The sequence below is a fragment of the Urocitellus parryii genome, chromosome 2 (genome assembly GCF_045843805.1).
Source record: "Urocitellus parryii isolate mUroPar1 chromosome 2, mUroPar1.hap1, whole genome shotgun sequence".
Lineage (NCBI taxonomy): Eukaryota > Metazoa > Chordata > Mammalia > Rodentia > Sciuridae > Urocitellus > Urocitellus parryii.
Genome location: NC_135532.1, coordinates 37,974,247 through 37,992,482, shown reverse-complemented (window position 1 = coordinate 37,992,482; position 18,236 = coordinate 37,974,247). Strand labels below are relative to the sequence as shown.

General features: G+C 34.7%; 1 protein-coding gene across 1 annotated transcript in view; it reads right to left on the bottom strand.

The window, feature by feature from the left end:
• The window catches only part of Kpna3 (karyopherin subunit alpha 3), an 81,313-nt gene that overhangs the window by 30,500 nt on the left and 32,577 nt on the right, over nt 1-18,236 (bottom strand). Inside the window, exon 2 of the mRNA XM_026393651.2 lies at nt 8,249-8,293. Coding sequence (XP_026249436.1) covers nt 8,249-8,293 — 45 coding nt within the window. The remainder of the gene's footprint in view (nt 1-8,248; nt 8,294-18,236) is intronic.

Here is an 18,236-nt window from a genome sequence, read left to right as displayed (position 1 = left end):
AAATGACTCTTCAAATTTGCCTATTATCCAATTGGTTGTGCTTTTTTCACTTTTTTGTTGTTGTTGTTTTTGGTGGTACTGGGGATTGAACCCAGGGTCTTGTTCATGCAAGGGCAAGCTGATTACCAACCAAGCTATATCCCCAGCCCTACTACTGAGTTTTGAGAGTTCATTAAATATGCTGGATACTAGTCCTTTATTGCATATGTGGTTTGCAAGTTTTTTTTCCCCCCCAATTACTAGCTTGTCTTTTCATCTTCTTCACATGAGCTTTCTCGGCATAAAATTTTTAATTCACTAAGGTCCAATTTATCAATCTGGACTTTTATGGATAATGCTTCAATGGTGAAGTCTAAACACTCTACGTGACCCTCAATCCTGAAGATTTCTCCCACATTTATTTTATTTGGTTCAGTTGTGGCAGCAGAGGTTGAACCGAGGGGCTCTTAACCATTGAGCAACTTCAACTTCCCTAGCACTTTTTGGTTTTTTTTTTGAGGCAGGATCTCGCCAAGTTGCTGAGGCTGTCTCTCAACTTCCTGAGTTACTAGGATTACAGGTGTGCGCCACCATGCCTGGCTTTCTCCCATGTTTTTTTTCCCCCTCAGTTTTATAGTTTTGCTGGGTGTGGTGGTGCATGCCTATAATCCCAGCAGCTTGGGAGGCTGAGACAGGAGGCTCACAAGTTCAAAGCCAGCCTCAGCAAAAAGTGAGACGCTAAGCAACTCATCGAGACCCTATCTCTAAATAAAATAAAAAATAGGGCTGAGGATGTGGCTCATGGCTAAGTGACAGAGTTCAATCCCCATACCAAAAAAAAAAAAAAAAAAGAAGTTTTATACTTTTGTGCTTCACACATAAAATTATGATTCATTTCATTCACACTCAAAGAAAAGTGTGCGATTTATAGGTTGAGGTATTATTTTGGCCTATGGACATTCAATTGTTGTAAAATCATTTATCGAAAAGGTCATCCTTTCTCCAGTGATTTGGTTTTGTACCTTTGCCCAAAATTAGTTGAGCCCATTTCCAGATTCTATCTTCTATTGCATTGATCTATGTACCCATTCTTCTTTCAATACAATACAGTATTGATTACTGTATTGATACACTTTAAGCTTTCATACTGGGTGAAGCATTTCTTTCTATTTTATTTTTCTTTGTCAACACCGTTTTAGCTATTCTAGAGAGTGTGCCTTTCCACCTTGCCTATTTCTACAAAATAGATTTCATAGATAATGCATTACACCAGTAAATCAGTTTAGCAATAACTGATATTTTTACTATGTTGGGGCTTTCAATTCATAAATGTGGTAAATTTCTCTACATTTACATTAAGTCTGGTTTGATTTCTTTCATTAGCATTTTGTAGTCAGTATACAAATCCCATACATTGTGTTAATGTATACAAAAGTATTTTTTTTCTTTGGAATGACTATAAATGGTATTATAGTTTAAATTTTTAGTTATTACTTATAAATGATTGGCTTTGTGTGTGTTTCTTTGTTCTGTAACCTTGCTAAACTCTCTTATTAGATTTTAGGAGCTTTTTCATAGATTTCTTGAGATTTTTTAAAAAAATATTTTTAGTTGTAGATGGACAAAATACCTTTATTTTGTTTAGTTTTATGTAGTGCTGGGAATTGAACCCAGTGCCTCACATGTGCTAGGCAAGCACTCTATCACTAAGCTACAACCCAGCCCCTCTTGGGATATTCTATATTGATACTCATGTCATCTGCAAATAGGGGCCATTTCATTTCTTCTTTTTCAAACTATCTGCCTTTTTAAAATTTGTTTTTCTTGACTTAAGATACTGTCTAGAACCTCCAGCTCTATATTGAATAACAGCAGTTGAGAATGCCTGCCTTGTTTCCAAATCTTAGGGGAAAGCATTCAGTCTTTCATCATTAAGACACACTCACAGTGCTCATTATCAAGATAATGTAATTCTTCCCACTCCTAAAAAGCAGAGTGATTTTTATGACAAACAAGTACTGGATTTTGTCAAATGCTTTTCTTCCACTAGTGACTGTATGATTTTTCTCCTCTAATCTGTTAATATGCAGAATTTATTTTTAAAAAGAGATATTTTACTAAAAAGTCATACAACTAAAATAAGTACTGGATCTGATTAGCCAAATGAGATACTTCAGTGGTTTTTTAAAGTAAGATCAATGTGTCTCATCTTTAGTACTAACAGTCTGACTGAAAAGAAAATTACCTTAAGTTTAACATAATGTGCCAAAGTTGAAAATACCAATAACAGGTTTTGGACTGACAGTCAACATATAAATAACTATTCACTCAGTAAACATTTACACTGAGCATTGTAGCATAATGGTTAAGAGAACTGCCACTTATCAGCCTGTGACTTAAGGTAAGTTATCAATTCCTACGTAACTCTGTCTACAATGTGATATGAACAGGACTGCAGACATCTGTGGAAGTGTTGAGGCATAAAAGCCTAGCTAACTAAATAGGAAAGGAAGGGAGTAAAGAGGTAAAAGAAAATAAGAACTCATACAGAAAGAGTCAGAGGTCAGGTAAATAGTACATATATTAGTAGACTAGATCTCATTCTCAATTTCTATCATTATCAGTGTTATTCAAAATGTGGCCCTCTGATTGGCTGGCAGTCTTCAAACTATTTGTTATAAGCTTATTTTCACCATTGATTTACACTCTGACACAAACTCCTTGTATTTTGGCAAGCTTATTTTTTGAGGTGAAAATGCTTAAAATCTCAGCAGAATTTTTAAGGACATATCATTATTAAATATAGCCAACATTATCTGACAATAGATCTCTTGGACTTATTTCTCCTATCTAACTGGCAATTCATATCCTTTAGCCAACATTTCACCCCATGCCCCTATAATCTTTGGTAACCATCATTCTATTCTATACTTCTATGAGTTCAATTATTTTAGATTCCACAAATAAGTGAAATCATTTATCTTTCTGTGTCTGGCACATTTCACTTAATATAATGAATGGCCTCCAGACTGACCAATGTTGTTGAAAATGACAGGCTTTCCTTCTTTTTAAAAGGCTGAGTTGTGCATGTATACCACATTTTGTCCATTCATCCATCTGTTGATGAATGCTTAGGTTGATCCCATATCTAAGCTATTGTGAATAATCCTGCAATGAACATGAGTGTACAGGTACCTCCTTTGACACATTGATTTCACTTCCTTTGCTTTTTCCATGGGAAATACATATTCCCAACAGTGGTACTGATGGATCATCCTGTTTTCCATAAAGACTATTCTTCATTTATGTTCTTAACCATGTGTAAGGGTGCCCTTTTCTTCATATCCTCACCAACACTATCAGGTATGAGGTGGTACTTGATTGTAGTCTTGAATTTCTATATACCTGTGGCCATCTGTATGCTTTTTGTTTAATTTTGTTTTTTGTTTTCATTTTAAGATATGTTTATCCAGGACCTTTGTCCAGATTTTGGTCAGGTAATTTGGTTTCTTGCTATTGAACTGAGTTCTTTATATTTTGGATTTTAACCCTTTATCAGATGCATGGCTTAGGAATATTTCCTTCCATTTCATATTGTCTCTTCACGCTGTTGATTACTTCCTTTGCTGGGTAGCTTTTAAGTCTGATGTAATCTCATTTACTTTTGCTTTCATTTCCTGTGTTTTTTGGGGGGGTTATATCCAAGGAAAAATTGCCCAAACCAATGTCATGGAGCTCTTCCCTGGTTTTCTTCTAGTAATGTCAAAGGTTCAGGTCTTTTGTTTAAATCTTTACCCCATTTTGAACTGATTTTTGTATATTATATGAGGTAAGGGTCTAATTTCATCCTTTCACATATAGATACCCAGTTTTCCTGACATTATTTATTGAAGAGACATTTCTTTCCCCATTGTTGAAAATTGGCACCTTTGTTGCAAATCAGTTGACTATGAATGTGTGGATTTATTTCTCTGCTCTCCATTCTGTTCCATGGGCCTACATGCCTGATTTTATGTTACTTCCATGTTGCTTTGATTACTATACTTTTACAGTAGATTTTCAAAGAATGTGATGCCTCTGGCTTTGTTCTTTTGCTTAAGATTGCTTTGGTTATATTCAGGGTCTTTGTGGTTTCATATGAATTTTAGAATTGATTTTCTATTTCTGGGAAAAAGGCAATGGAATTTTGATCAAATATGCTTTAAATCTGTAGATCACTTGGGGTAGTAGGTCTATTTTTAACAATACTAGGTCTTCCAATCAATGAACATGGGGAATCTTTCTATTTATGTGGCTCTAAAAGAACTTTTTTAAAAAATTATTTATTTATTTTTAGTTGTAGTTGGACACAATACCTTTACCTTATTTATTTATTTTTATGTGGTGCCGAGGATCAAACCCAGGGTCTCATACGAGCGAGGCGAATGCCCTACTACTGAGCTACAATCCTAGCCCTCTAAAAGAACTTGATAAAAGAAATGGTGCCTTGTTTTACCTTGGGCACAAATTCTCTTGGGCACAAATTCACAGATGAGGAATTTTCTTCAATAAATAATTTAAGTACGATTTTTTAAATTTTTTATTTATTTATTTTATACCAGGGATTGAACCCAGGGGCATTCAACCATTGAGCCACATCCCCAGCCTGTTTTTTACTTTTCATTTTGAGACAGGGTTTCACTAAGTTGCTGAGACTGATTTTGAACTTGTGATCCTCTTGCCTCAGCTTCCTGAACCACTGGGATTACAGGCATATACCACTGTGCTCAGCTAAAAAGAACAAATTTCAAAAGATTAATGATTAAATTTAATTATTGGATAATAGCATTTATTGAGTACCAACTATATGCCTAGAACTTTAGTGGGCATTCTGAAATATATCGGGGAGAAACGTGTGAATCATTTGCAGGGAACAGATGAATAGTGGATGTGGTTATTCCTTTCACTACAGAAGTAATCTCAGAATTGAAATCTAATAGAAAATGAAATATTCAAAGCAACTTCCCAAGGGGAAATGAGTTATCAAACAGCAGATGACATTCCCCACTTAACATTCCTTAAATGGACAGAGCTCATCAATGAAACTCTGGGAACTAGCTTCCTTTTCTTCTATTTTCAAGAATCTCAGTATCAGGATATAATACTCATTCCCTCCTCAATGGAGCTACAGAGCCAGTAAGACTTGAAACAGAGACAGACACTGACCATAAGAGTAAAGAAATCTTCTCTTGAAGGGCTCTTCACGTTTTTTCAGAATCATCAAAATCAATTAAGCTTTGTCTGAAATCTAGATTTTGTTTCAAGAATTCCCTACTTAGGGGAATTCTTAAATGTGAAATAAGTAGAGAATTCTTAAGTAGGGAATTCTTAAATGTGAAATACGTAACTGATTGAGAATTCCTTAGTTCATTTCATTTTCAGTCCTTCTATAAGGATATTTAGGAATCTAATCATACTAATTGGAATAGATATAATGTTATCCAGAAAAAAGAAAACGCTTCTAAGGAAACCAAAGTGAATATTTTAGAAGATGTACTCTATGGACTGCTCTCATGCTGAATGCCCTTAACTGTCTAAGCCCCACCTGATAGAGAACAAGGACCTCAATCTCATAGCCTTTCAGCAGGAAGCAATTTGGAGATGATAGTGGGGAAATGTAACCGTGGTCCACTTTATGCTTTGAATACAGCCCTTGCTGCTCGCCATTGCAACTGATTTTTTTAATGGACAGGTTTCTTTCTCTTCATCTCTCCCTGCTCTTCCCATCTCTAACTTCAGGGGAAAAAGAATTACTTTTCTTCCCCACCTAGGCAGATTTATCTGTCCTTTAGTACACATCCACCACAGAAGAAGTAATCCAGACTTTGGGGATGGTACCAGAAGATCTAAGAAATGACCATCTCCCAAATTAAGTGAATTACAACTCCAACAGAGAACAAGTGGAATTTAGCCTTTGAATCACCTCTTTTAAAAAACCTCCTGTTCCTGTTGATGGGCAGAATCACAGCCTTTGAAACAGGAGTCCCTTGTGTTTCTCCTTTGCTAGCAAAGCAATAAACTTTCTTTTTCCTTTTTCTTAAAAAAAAAAAAAAAAAAAAGATGTACTCTAACAAGTAAGAATTTAAATTCCATAAATTCTAACCTTTATAAACAGAAGCCAGTATAACTATAGAAGTAGGAACAAATAACCAAATATAAATAAATACCTTAGATTTATAAGCATATTAGAAGGGCTAAAAAGCTTAAAATAAGGAGAGGCTTTTGTATATGCCAGAACTAATACAAAAGTTGTAATGCAAGTTTGAAAAGAGAAAATAAAGATCTATATGGGGTGGGGGGAGATGGTATCATGTTAACAGATGACAATGAATAATTAATTCCAATTTTACTCCCACTGCTCTGATAAGGAGAATGATCTTCATTTGATGAATGAAAACCAGATGCAAAAGAACACATCATTCTACCTATATAAAATTCAAAATATGCAAAATAATCCATGATTTTAGGAATCAAGATAATGGCTGACTCAAGGGTTGGTGGTGCCTAGGAAGGGGTTCTGTAGGACAGAGAGTATTCTCTTTCTTAATCTAGGAGCTGGTAACATGATGTGTTCATTTTACAAAAATTCTTCATCTAGTTGTATACTCAAGATGTGTGGCCTTTTTTGTATGTGTCATGTTAAAAAGAAGAAGCTAAGCCCAAAGTGTTAAGACTGCCAAGGAGCTCATCTTACTTCACTACTTCATTTCTCTGGTCCAAATGACCCAAGATTCTGAAAGAACTTGCAAATATGACTTTAAAAACACTATTATGTCCATATAAGAATTAATAAGTTAGCTGGGCAGGGCATAGTTGTGAACGCCTGCAATGTCTGCAATCTCAAGTGACTCAGGAGGATGAGGCAAGAGGATCCCAAGTTCAAGGTCAGCTTCAGCAAACTTTAGCAAAACCCTAAAAAAATTTTTAAAAATATTAAATAAAAATTTAGAAAAAAAAGACTAGGTATGTAGCCTAGTGGTACAGTACCCCTGGGTTCAAGTCAGAAGAGGGCAGTGAGTAGCAGGGGCTGGAGAAGTGGAAGGGATAGGGGGAAAGAGAAGTTTTTAACAGGATACTGCAATTAGCAAGTACTTTCAAATTTAATAAAATAAGTGGGAAGGGGTATAGAAGATTGGAATTCAGAAACTATATACTATACCAATGAGCAAAATGTTGATGTTGGGCAAAACTTCAAAACTTGAGTATGTCAATATCTGGAGGGGGGGAGCTAATTTATTCTTCATATTTTAAGTTATGTTAAAATAAATGTTTATTCAGACAAAATCCTTTGAATTTCCAATTTTAAAAACCTCAGCCTGTATTATGGTTTGTACCTGAAATGTCCCCAATGCAACAGTTTTCAGAGTTGGGGCCTTTGGGAGGTAACGAAATTATAGAGGGTTCTAACCTCATCAATGGATTCATCTGGCAAACGGTACTGTTACTTTTTAAAGTTTTAGAGATTTTAAAGGGTCTAAAGAAAAAATAAAAAATAAATAAATTTTTAAAAAGGTTCTAGAGATTCTGAAAGGGTACATACTTTGAGAATTAAGACATTTCTTTTATTTAAAACTGAAAGTTCCAAGATGGTAATTTAATATAGGAAAGAGTTTTAGAAGTGAATTAGATCAGGACAAGAATCTAATCTAAGACTAACATCAGGGTCTGAAATAAATTTCGAATTTATTCTTAGAAAGTACATGTATCTAGAGGGAATTCATTATGCATATCTTCTTGATTGGCAATTTAAATATTTGCTTTAAATAAAGTGGGTTAAGCAGGAAAATTTGATGACAGTAACTCTTAAAATAATGGAAGAGAGTATTTTAACAGCAGTTGCATTTGACTGGTAAGATACAAGGTTTTTCCTACTTCTATTTTTCTAAAATATCTCTAGCAAGTATGTGGAAGTTTTATATGGGAAAGGGGAGAGGAATCCTAGCTAGTAGTACTAGCCCAGAGAAAGAGGATATGAAGGAAAAGTATCCAACTTCATCAGATCTTTGAAAATTTCAATGATGATGAAGTACTACCCACAGTACCTAGTACACTTGATAAACTGAAGATATTGTGAGTATATACCACTGCAAATTAATGATGTGTTTTTACGCTGTTTTTATTTAGGGATGACCACTAATTTGAAACAGTATTTTCATTATTCAAGTTAAACAGAATTCTAACATCAGAAAAATCATTTAACTTGTTTTCTTTAAAGGCATATTTCTCTTACCTTCCGCAGTTCAACTGTCACCTCATTTCTGTGTCTTCGCATGGTCTAAAAAGAAAAATAAAGATTACTTAAGTCCCAAAATATTGATACTGCTAGTATGGTCTCAGGTGTTTGAGATTTAAATTTTTTAGAAGCAATTTAATCTTAAGAATTGAGAACTAACCGGGGCTGGGATTGTAGCTCAGTGGTAGAGTACTTACCTACCACATGTGAGGCACTGTGTTCAATTCTTAGCACCACATATAAATAAATAAAACAAAGTTCCACAACAACTAAAAAAATAAACAATTAAGAACTAACCATTGTTATATTTTAAATGATGAACTAAAATTACATAAAAATCCAAAACTCTCAGTTTTACTCAATATCTATTTTTGAATTCTGTGTAAGATGGAATTTGGGGGCTTGGTAGCTAGTATCAATTCTCTTGTTCTAACTGCATGAAGTTTTCTTTGGAGAACCATATTCTTTCTCCCCAGTATGTTCTGTCTTCATGAAACCTAAAGTACCTTACTTTCTCCTAGCTAAATCAGGATATGAGACATCAAAATACCAACAAAACTCCCCAATAACTCTTGAATCCGAAGCAAAGTAGGCAAGGGAGACAAAAAGGGCCATTAAATTCCAAAGAAAAAATCTGGACCTGGATGTGAGTGAATAATGCTACCTTGACTTTCTCTACTCCCCAATTCTTATTCTATGAGCTACCTCACATTAATAAATGATGGTTTTGCTTATGTCATTATTCAGAGCTGGTTTTTGATGCTTGCAACCAATGAATTCTATTGTTCCCCTACCTCTCATCCCAACAGCCAGTGCTGTTCAATTCTCTCTCTCAACTATTCATGCTTTTAAAAAGTAACATATTGCCTTAACTTTAAAAACACATGAAAATGAAAATAAGTTTTAGACAGATATTTTGTACCAAAATGAAGTAGTATCCTTCCAAATTTATTAAGAGCCTCTATCTTGTATGTCTTAAACAGAAACCACTAAAATGATTATATAACCCCCTTCTAACATATTGATACACTAGATTCTTTTATTATACATATTTTCCTTACACTTCTAAAATAAAAACTATATGCTTACAGTCTGTTAATCTTTTTATTACACTGCCAGATTCAATTTGCCACTATTTAATCTTCCAATCAAAGCTAAAGATTGGAAGAACTGATTTTAAAACTGATCTAACTACATACCACTTACAAGTGACTCCTTTAGATATAAAGACAAAAATAGATTGAAAGGGGCTGGGGCAGTAGCTCAGTGGTAGATACTTGCCTTGCATGCATGAGGCACTGGTTTTGATTCTTAGCACCAAATAAAAATAAATAAATAAAGATACTGTGTCCATCTACGACTAAAAAAATAATTGAAGAAAATAGATTGAAAGAGGTTAACTGATATTTTGACATGCTCTAAAACCAGAATTAAAAAGCAAGAAGAAGGAAGTAATAAAGAACAGAAATTGATGGAATTTTAAACAGGAAAGGGGAAAAAATAATGAAACAAAGATCTGTCTCTCTGGGGGTGGGTGGGGGGAGACCCACAATCAGCTGTACACAGTATCGCACACCTGTTAATCCCAGCAGCTCGGGAGGCTGAGGCAGGAGAATTGAGAGTTCAAAGCCAGCCTCAGCAAAAAAATGAGGCACTAAGCAACTCAATGAGACCCTATCTCTAAATAAAATACAAAATAGGGCTGGGGATGTGGCTCAGTGGCCAGGTGCCCAAGTTCAATTCCTAGGACCTGCCCCCAACCAAAAAAAAAAAAATCAGTAAAACTGACACAAGACAAAAAGAAACAAAAAGAGGACATAAATTTACCAATGTTGGAAACCAAAAAGGTGATATGACTAAGGCCTTAGAAACAATAAATACTAAAAGGATCTGTGTGGGGGGGGGTGGCGTTAAAACCCTCAGATGATGGGATTGGTATAGATATTCTGGAAAACAATCTGACAGTTCTTCAAAAGTTACACTGAGTTACCATAATACAGCAATTCTACCCTTAGGTATACATCTACAAGATATAAAAACCTATATCTGTTCAAAAACATACACACAAATGTTCACAGCAACACAGCAACAATAGCCAAAAGGTGAAAACAACCCAAATGTCCATCAATTGACAAGGACAGATTGGAATAGTATATCCACAGAGTAAAATATTTAGCAACAAAAAGGAATGAAGTGTTCACCCATACTAGTAACATGCAAGAACCTTGAATACAGGCCATGTGAAAAAAAACAGTCAAACGGATCCCATATTATATGATTTCATCTCTGTGAATGTCCAGAATAGGCAAATCTATAGACAGAAAATGGTTCCACATTTCTACAAATATACTAAAAATCATTCAGTTAAATACTTTAAATGACTGAATTATATAAGAATTATATTTAAATTAGTAAATAAATAAATCAGAACAGGCTTTCTATATCTAATAACCATTTTTTAGGAAACATGGGAACAAAGAGACATACTAAACAACACTGGCATGGCAATCAGCAAAATCTACCATAACTGTGTTTCTCTTAAAACAAAAGCAACAAGGCAAAAAAGGATGAACAGGCAGTTTGAGAAACAAAGAAGAAATCTATATATGAACAGAGGCTTAAGATATCAATTAGTCACAACAAATAGACATTAATTAGCAACTGATCTAAACAAAATCTATAGGTTTTATATACACACAAGCTTTATATATAGAATACAACTGGGGAAATGTGAACACTAGACATTTAATGGAGTTACTACTGTTAATTCTATCTATAATAAAAATCCTTTACTTTTAAGGATATATAACAAATATATATCTAAAAGTAGAAAATAAATTCACCAATAAGAAAGACCTCTAAACAAACCTAAAACCCAAACACGTGGATACTTGGTATGACAGAGGTGGCATTGCAAACCACTGGGGGAAAAGACTATTAAGTAAATGGTACTGGGCCAATAACTCACAATGAGAAGAAAAAGAAACTGGAGACCCTAACTCTAACCCTAACCCTAACCCATATAGAAAGATCAATTCCAGATGGATTGAAGACTTTGAAAGCAACACTTTAATTTTTTAAAGTAAAATATTTTTATGATCCCTGAATGGAGAAAGATTTCTGAAGTAGAACACAAAAGTGCAGAAACAAAAGGGCAATGCCATCAAAATTAAGGACTTCTATTTTTTTTAATTTTAATTTTATGACAGCAGAATGCAATTCAACTTATATTACACTTATAGAGCACAATTTTTCAAGTCTTTGGTTGTACACAAAGTAGAGTCATACCATTCATGTCTTCATACATGTACTAAGGGTAATGATTATCTCATTTTACCATCTTTCCTACCCCCATGCCCCCTCCCTTTCCCTCCGTCCCCTTTGCCCTATCTAAAGTTCAAAGGACTTCTATTCTTTAAGATTCCACACAATCAAACTGGGAAGATATTTAAATAACAAATAGTGACTACCCAAAATACATCAAGTTCTCCTACACATCAATAAGAGACAATAGAAAAATATGTAGGAAGATCAAAAATACATTTTTTAAATCATAAAATTATAGCTGACATAAAAAGGTGGTCAACCTAATTAGGCAAATTCAAATTATGACCACACTGAGATATCATTTTGCATTTACTTTATTTCCAAAAATTAGTAATAAAGATGTAGAACAAGGGCTGGGGATGTGGCTCAAGCGGTAGTGCGCTTGCCTAGCATGCGGTTCAATCCTCAGTACCACATACAAACAAAGATGTTGTGTCTGCCAAAAACTAAAAAAAAAATAAATAAATATTTAAAAATTCTCTTCTCTCTCTCTCTCTTAAAAAAAAAAAAAGATGTAGAACAACTGGTAAACTGTCTAATAGTATAACCACTTTTGGGAAACAATTCGGCAAAATCCAGTGAAGTAGAAAAATACCCAAATGACATCACAGCTCTACTCCAAGGTATAAACCCTACAGGAATTCTTGCATATATGTGCCATGAGATATACAAGCAGTTTCTTGACGTCCCTGGTCTGTAATAGCAAAAAAAAATTTTTTTTAAAGAGAGAGAGAGAGGAAAGAGAGAGAGAGAGAGAGAGAGAGAGAGAGAGAGAGAGAGAGAGAGAGAATTTTTAATATTTATTTATTTTTTTTTAGTTCTCGGCGGACACAACATCTTTGTTGGTATGTGGTGCTGAGGATCAAACCCGGGTCGCACGCATGCCAGGCGAGCGCGCTACTGCTTGAGCCACATCCCCAGCCCCAGCAAAAAATTTTTTAAAAGATAATAAAAGCATCCCAAATGTTCATTGAAAGAATAAATGAACTGTCAGATATAATTATTGCTCAGCAATAAGGATGAATGAACTACATGCAGCTATATTAACAAATCCAGAAATGTTAGGTGAACAAAGCTAAGTTTTTTTAAAAAACATTTTGATATTATTTTTTAAAAAACAAGCAAGCAAAATTAGTACTGTAGAAATTTCAGGATGAAACATATTGTAAATCTATAGAAGCAAAGCAATGATTTATATAAACTTGTGGCAGTAGATTAATTCTGGAAGGAAAATAGGAATAGGATCAGTTTCTCAGGGCACTGGTGATGTTCTAATTCTTAAATAGTATACTGGATTCATAGATATTTGTTTTATTATTGCTTCAAAACTTGTTATCTATTTGTGTATAAAATATTACTTTTAAATGTTTAAAGGAAAGAAAATAATGCTGATGTTGTACCCAGCATGTAATTTGGGCTGACAACAGTTACGATGATCCACTGACATTTTGCTTCCATTTCACTCTTGCCTAGTAGTATCAACTACTAAACTGCAATCATGCAAAGTAAAAAATAAGGTTAATAATTCCCCACCAGAATTCAATTCAGAGTGTGACCCCCAAAACACTCGACAATCTCAACACCTCTCTAGTATCTAATTCAAAATCTCATTCATCTTCCCATATTCTACTTTGGGTTAACTGTTCTCAAATTTTAGCCTGAATCAGAAGTGCATAGCTTGTTGAAACAAACTTTTAGGCTCCATTCCCAAAGATTCTCAAGCAGCAGATCTGAAACAAGATTAAAATTGCTGTTTCTAACAAGATCTCAGTTGATGTTGTTGATGCTATTAGTCTAGGAACCATATACTTAGAACACTGTTCTAATTAAACACAAATATATAGTAACACAATCACCACCAACTTAGAAATCATCAAAATCCTACTGAACAGTTTTCCTTTAAGGTAATTAAAACAATGTGAATTATTTAGCACACATAGAATACATATGCTGGACAAATTACATTAACGTACTCTCCCATGATGACACAGCAAAGTAGTTAGAAACATCTGCTCTGGAATCAGCCTGAGTTTGAATCCTTGCTCCCCAACATGTAAACCTCATGATATTCTGGGAATGTTATGGGTTTCTGTTTTTTTGGTTATAGATGGATACCATAATACCTTTATTTTGTTTATTTTTATGTGGTGCTGAGAATCAAATCCAGTGCCTTGCGTCCTCGCGTGTGCTAGGCAAGCACTCTACCACCAAGCCACAACTGCAGCCCTTGTTATGAGTCTCTTTGAAGACAATCTCTCACTTCAAAGGATTCCTGAGATTAAGGAATCCAGTTATGTTTTGCGTTTTTTATTTTTTAATTTCTTACATACATGACAATAGTGGAGTGCATTACATTCATAACAAGGGCAGTGCCTGGCACAAAGAAAACCTCCAATAAATGTTAACTATCTTCATCATCATTGTTAATTATTCCACTTATGTCAGAGTCAATGTCTCAACAACCTCTATAGAGCTTCTGCTCATATGAAAAAGTTTTATAATCACCTATCATCTTGTGCCCATTCTCATTTTTGTCACCACTCACTGAAGACTTGTCAAATGCCTATTGTTCTCTCTGGTTCAAATCCTGACAATACCTGTGGTAATGTCAATACAATCCTTCAAACAGTCCAGTTTAAGAGGTTGACCAGGCACAGATCAATGCTCTTCCCCTTACTCCTCACCCCATTCAGTTTCAGTTTCACCACGACCAAGATTCTATCATAATCCTTTTTATTAAGAACCAACTACAAATCTATCACTCCAAAAAGAATAAATTTTGTAAGTTTTACATTTCTTTCAAAAACTGTAAAACACTGAATATTTTCCACAAAATGACTAGACTCTCCATTGAACACTACTGAACACTAATTTGGGGAATCCCTATCCATAACAGCACAACTCTGAGAAATTCTCTAGACCCAATATAAGGCACTGTAAAATTTCCTGTAAATTAGCCATTTAATAAATTGACCTAGCTCCACAAAGATTACTTAAATCCCTGAACTCCTTGATTTTCTCTCTATCAAGTCCTTCCTGTTTTGCTTCCTTCTTACACAGTACTCATACTTCAATGCCTCTGCCCCCTCTACTTCTACCTTGTTGTTCTGGCAAAATATTAACCATGGGTTGCTTTAATTCTCACTCCAAAAAAGAAATTACTCAACCTCCATTCTAGATCTCTAACCTCAATTAAACTCTCAATGCTTTTTGTTTAGAAATCTTTCTAGGCTTCCCTGATTAGAATCTGCACAAAAAAACCTACTGTTTTCAAGCCCCCTTTTCCAAATCCTCCTTCCTCTCAGCAACCAGTCTTATTTATTGAGAAAAGAGGTGCTGGGGTTGTGGCTCAGCAGTAGACCGCCTAGAGCGTGCAAGGCCCTGGGTTTGATCCTCAGCACCACATAAAAATAAATGAATAAAGCAAAGATATTGTGTCCAACTACAACTAAAAAATAAACATTAAAAAAAAGGGAGAGAGAAATCATCAGATAGTAGCAACTGCTTAATATTCAATCATGAACATCCAAATCTTCTCAATCCCTCTCTCAGTAACCTGTATCCTTAAACATCTTTGTCTTCTTTTATTCTATAGAAAGGACAGTCCCAAGAGGCAGCTCTTTGTACTGATTCATTCTTACTGATTGTCACCTTGCTTTATCAATTATCCCCTCCTCTCCAATTCTTCATCTTTTATTTTCTCATCATAAGCATACATTAAAAATAAATTTTTTTTTTTAAGAGAGAGTGAGAGAGGAGAGACAGAGAGAGAGAAATTTTTTTAATATTTATTTTTTAGTTCTCGGCGGACACAACATCTTTGTTGGTATGTGGTGCTGAGGATCGAACCCGGGCCGCACGCATGCCAGGCGAGCGCGCTACCGCTGAGCCACATCTCCAGCCCTTAAAAATAAATTTTAAAAACCTTCCTCAACCTATGTTTTCTTCTGACACACCTCTTCTTAGCCAAAATTCTTTTTAAAAAGAAATATGCACTGTATTAACTTCACTTCCATTCATTTAGCCTACTCCATCCAAAATTCCACCAATACTGCTCTTGCCAAAACCATCAGCAACTTACACTAGTGGAACACAATCCTTACTTAGTAGGTCACATTGCTGAAGGAGAATTCTATTCAAACCATTTGTTCACTCTCATCTTCCTGATCATAATACCATACTCCTGGTTTTCTTCCCAAACCTTCCTCCTCCATCCATCCATGTTTTTCTTCCCTAGGTTCTGTCTATAACCCACAGGCCCATTCAACTACTCATTGTACAAATCCCTTCTAAGTTATTTTATTTATATATATATACACACACACACACACACACACATATATTTCCATGGCTTCAATTATCAAGTACTTTCTAATACCTCTAAATCATTTGGATGTTTCCTGATGAATTCTGAACCATGCAGTGATGTGTAACTTCTCAATGAGGTTACAAACAGAAAATATATATATCAAGAAACATTTAGTGAACATTTAAAGATATGGAAATTCTTGTATCTGAAGTTAATATATAATTTTTTTTTTGCTAAACTGTGTTTATTCTTGGTCATGGTCAACACATTTACATATGAAGAATACTTTTTGTTAGAATTGCTTTGAGATATAATTCATTTAACATACAATTCATCCATTTAAAGTGTATAATTCAACGGTTTTTTAGTATATTTACTGAGTTGTAGAACTACCACTACAATCAATCTTAGAATATTTTTGTCACCACATAATCTTATATATATAACCTTTAACAGTCACTCCCCAATCTACCAATCCTCTACCTCAATCTCATGCCACAAATAATCTATTTTTTTCTTTACAGATTTGCCAAGGTAGACAGAAAATGTCAGGTGTCAGACTTAAATCATCTCTTCAACTACATCTTCCTTTAGTCAGCAACCTTTAAATAAACTACTCTATTTGTAAGTAAACAGATTTGGGTGTATTCAGCAAGCCCAACAACCTTGAGAACTTAAACAGCTTAAAATTTTAAGCCCAGATCTCTCTCCTGAGCTCAAGTGACTTCCAGATTACTCCCCAGAAATCCCCAAAAGTTCCTTATGATATTCAAAACTTAGCTCATCATTTTCTTCACTGATGTTGCTTCATCTACTGTTTTTACTCTGCGACAGTACTCTCTGCAAGTGGGATATTAAACTACCTCAAAAAGTGGTTCTGAGAATTAAATGAGGTAAGTATTTTTAAAAAGCACCTGGCACAACTGTGTTAAAAAGTAAGTAACCAGGGACTGTAGCTGTAGTTCAGTGGCAGAGTACTTGCCTAGCATTTGTGAAGCACTGGGTTTGATCCTTACCACCACATTAAAATAAATGAATAGATAAATTAATTAAATAATTTTTAAGAAAGGTAAAGCAGGGCTGAGGTTGTGGCTCAGAGGTAGAGCGTGCACCTGGCATGCATGAGGCACTGGGTTCAATCCTCAGCACTACATAAAGTAAAAATAAAGACACTGTTGTTCATCTATAACAAAAAATTAAATACTTAAAAAAAAGAAAGGTAAGTAATCATTAACATATTTCTCCCTTTTCTATCTATAGGTTGTAATCTGCATTTCCAACTTTAAATCCCATTTCTTCTATACAATGAGCTTTTTTAAATCTCAGTGGCTTTTATTCTGCACGTTTAGCAACTAGTCTAGTCTATTTTAGTAGTATCTTTGTTTCTTCCTCTTTTATTCCTTCTTAAAACAATTCAATGATCTTAAAAATACTTATTTTATAGTCTTTCTCTGGTATTTCTTTTTTTAAAATTTTTAATATTTATTTATTTTTTAGTTATTGGCGGATACAACATCTTTGTATGTGATGCTGAGGATCGAACCCGGGCCGCACGCATGCCAGGCGAGCGCGCTACCGCTTGAGCCACATCCCCAGCCCTTTCTCTGGTATTTCTACCAGTGAATTTCTTAAGACTTAAAACTGATATTTTCAGGGGGTAGGGATGTGGCTCAAGCAGTAATGCGCTCGCCTGGCATGTGCGGGGCTCTGGGTTCGATCCTCAGCACCACATAAAATAAAAATGTTGTGACCACCAAAAACTGAAAAATAAGTATAAAAAAAAAACAACAAGAAAAAAAACTGATGTTTTCAGTGTCTGCACGCTACCTGTAATAGATTTATCTGTTTTATAACTGAGGTATGAGATTGTAGATTTACCTGTTCTCTTCCTGTGCTAGTGAGACTATCCACAATTTGAAACATTTACCAGCCTCTCTAATAATAATTAAGAGATAAAAGCAAATAATTTAGAATTTCAGTACTGGAATAAGTAATATTCTGAATATAGCAACATTCTTAAATAGTCACATAATATTCTGAATGTATAGACATGCACTACATAACATCAACAACAGACCACACATCCAATGCCAGTTCTATACGCACATAACAGAGCTAAAAACTCCCTATTGCCTAGTGCCTCGGAGCCACCTAGATCTACAATGTCTTAGTACAGTACTGCACTATTATTCACATAACATGTATATAGCATATACAATTAAGTGCAGTACATAATATTTGAAAATGATAATAATAATTGTTATTGGTTTATATATTATTCTATACTTAAAAAAAAACATCTTTTCTCAGTGTGTACACCATCCGCTTTTTAAAAAAATAGTTTCATTA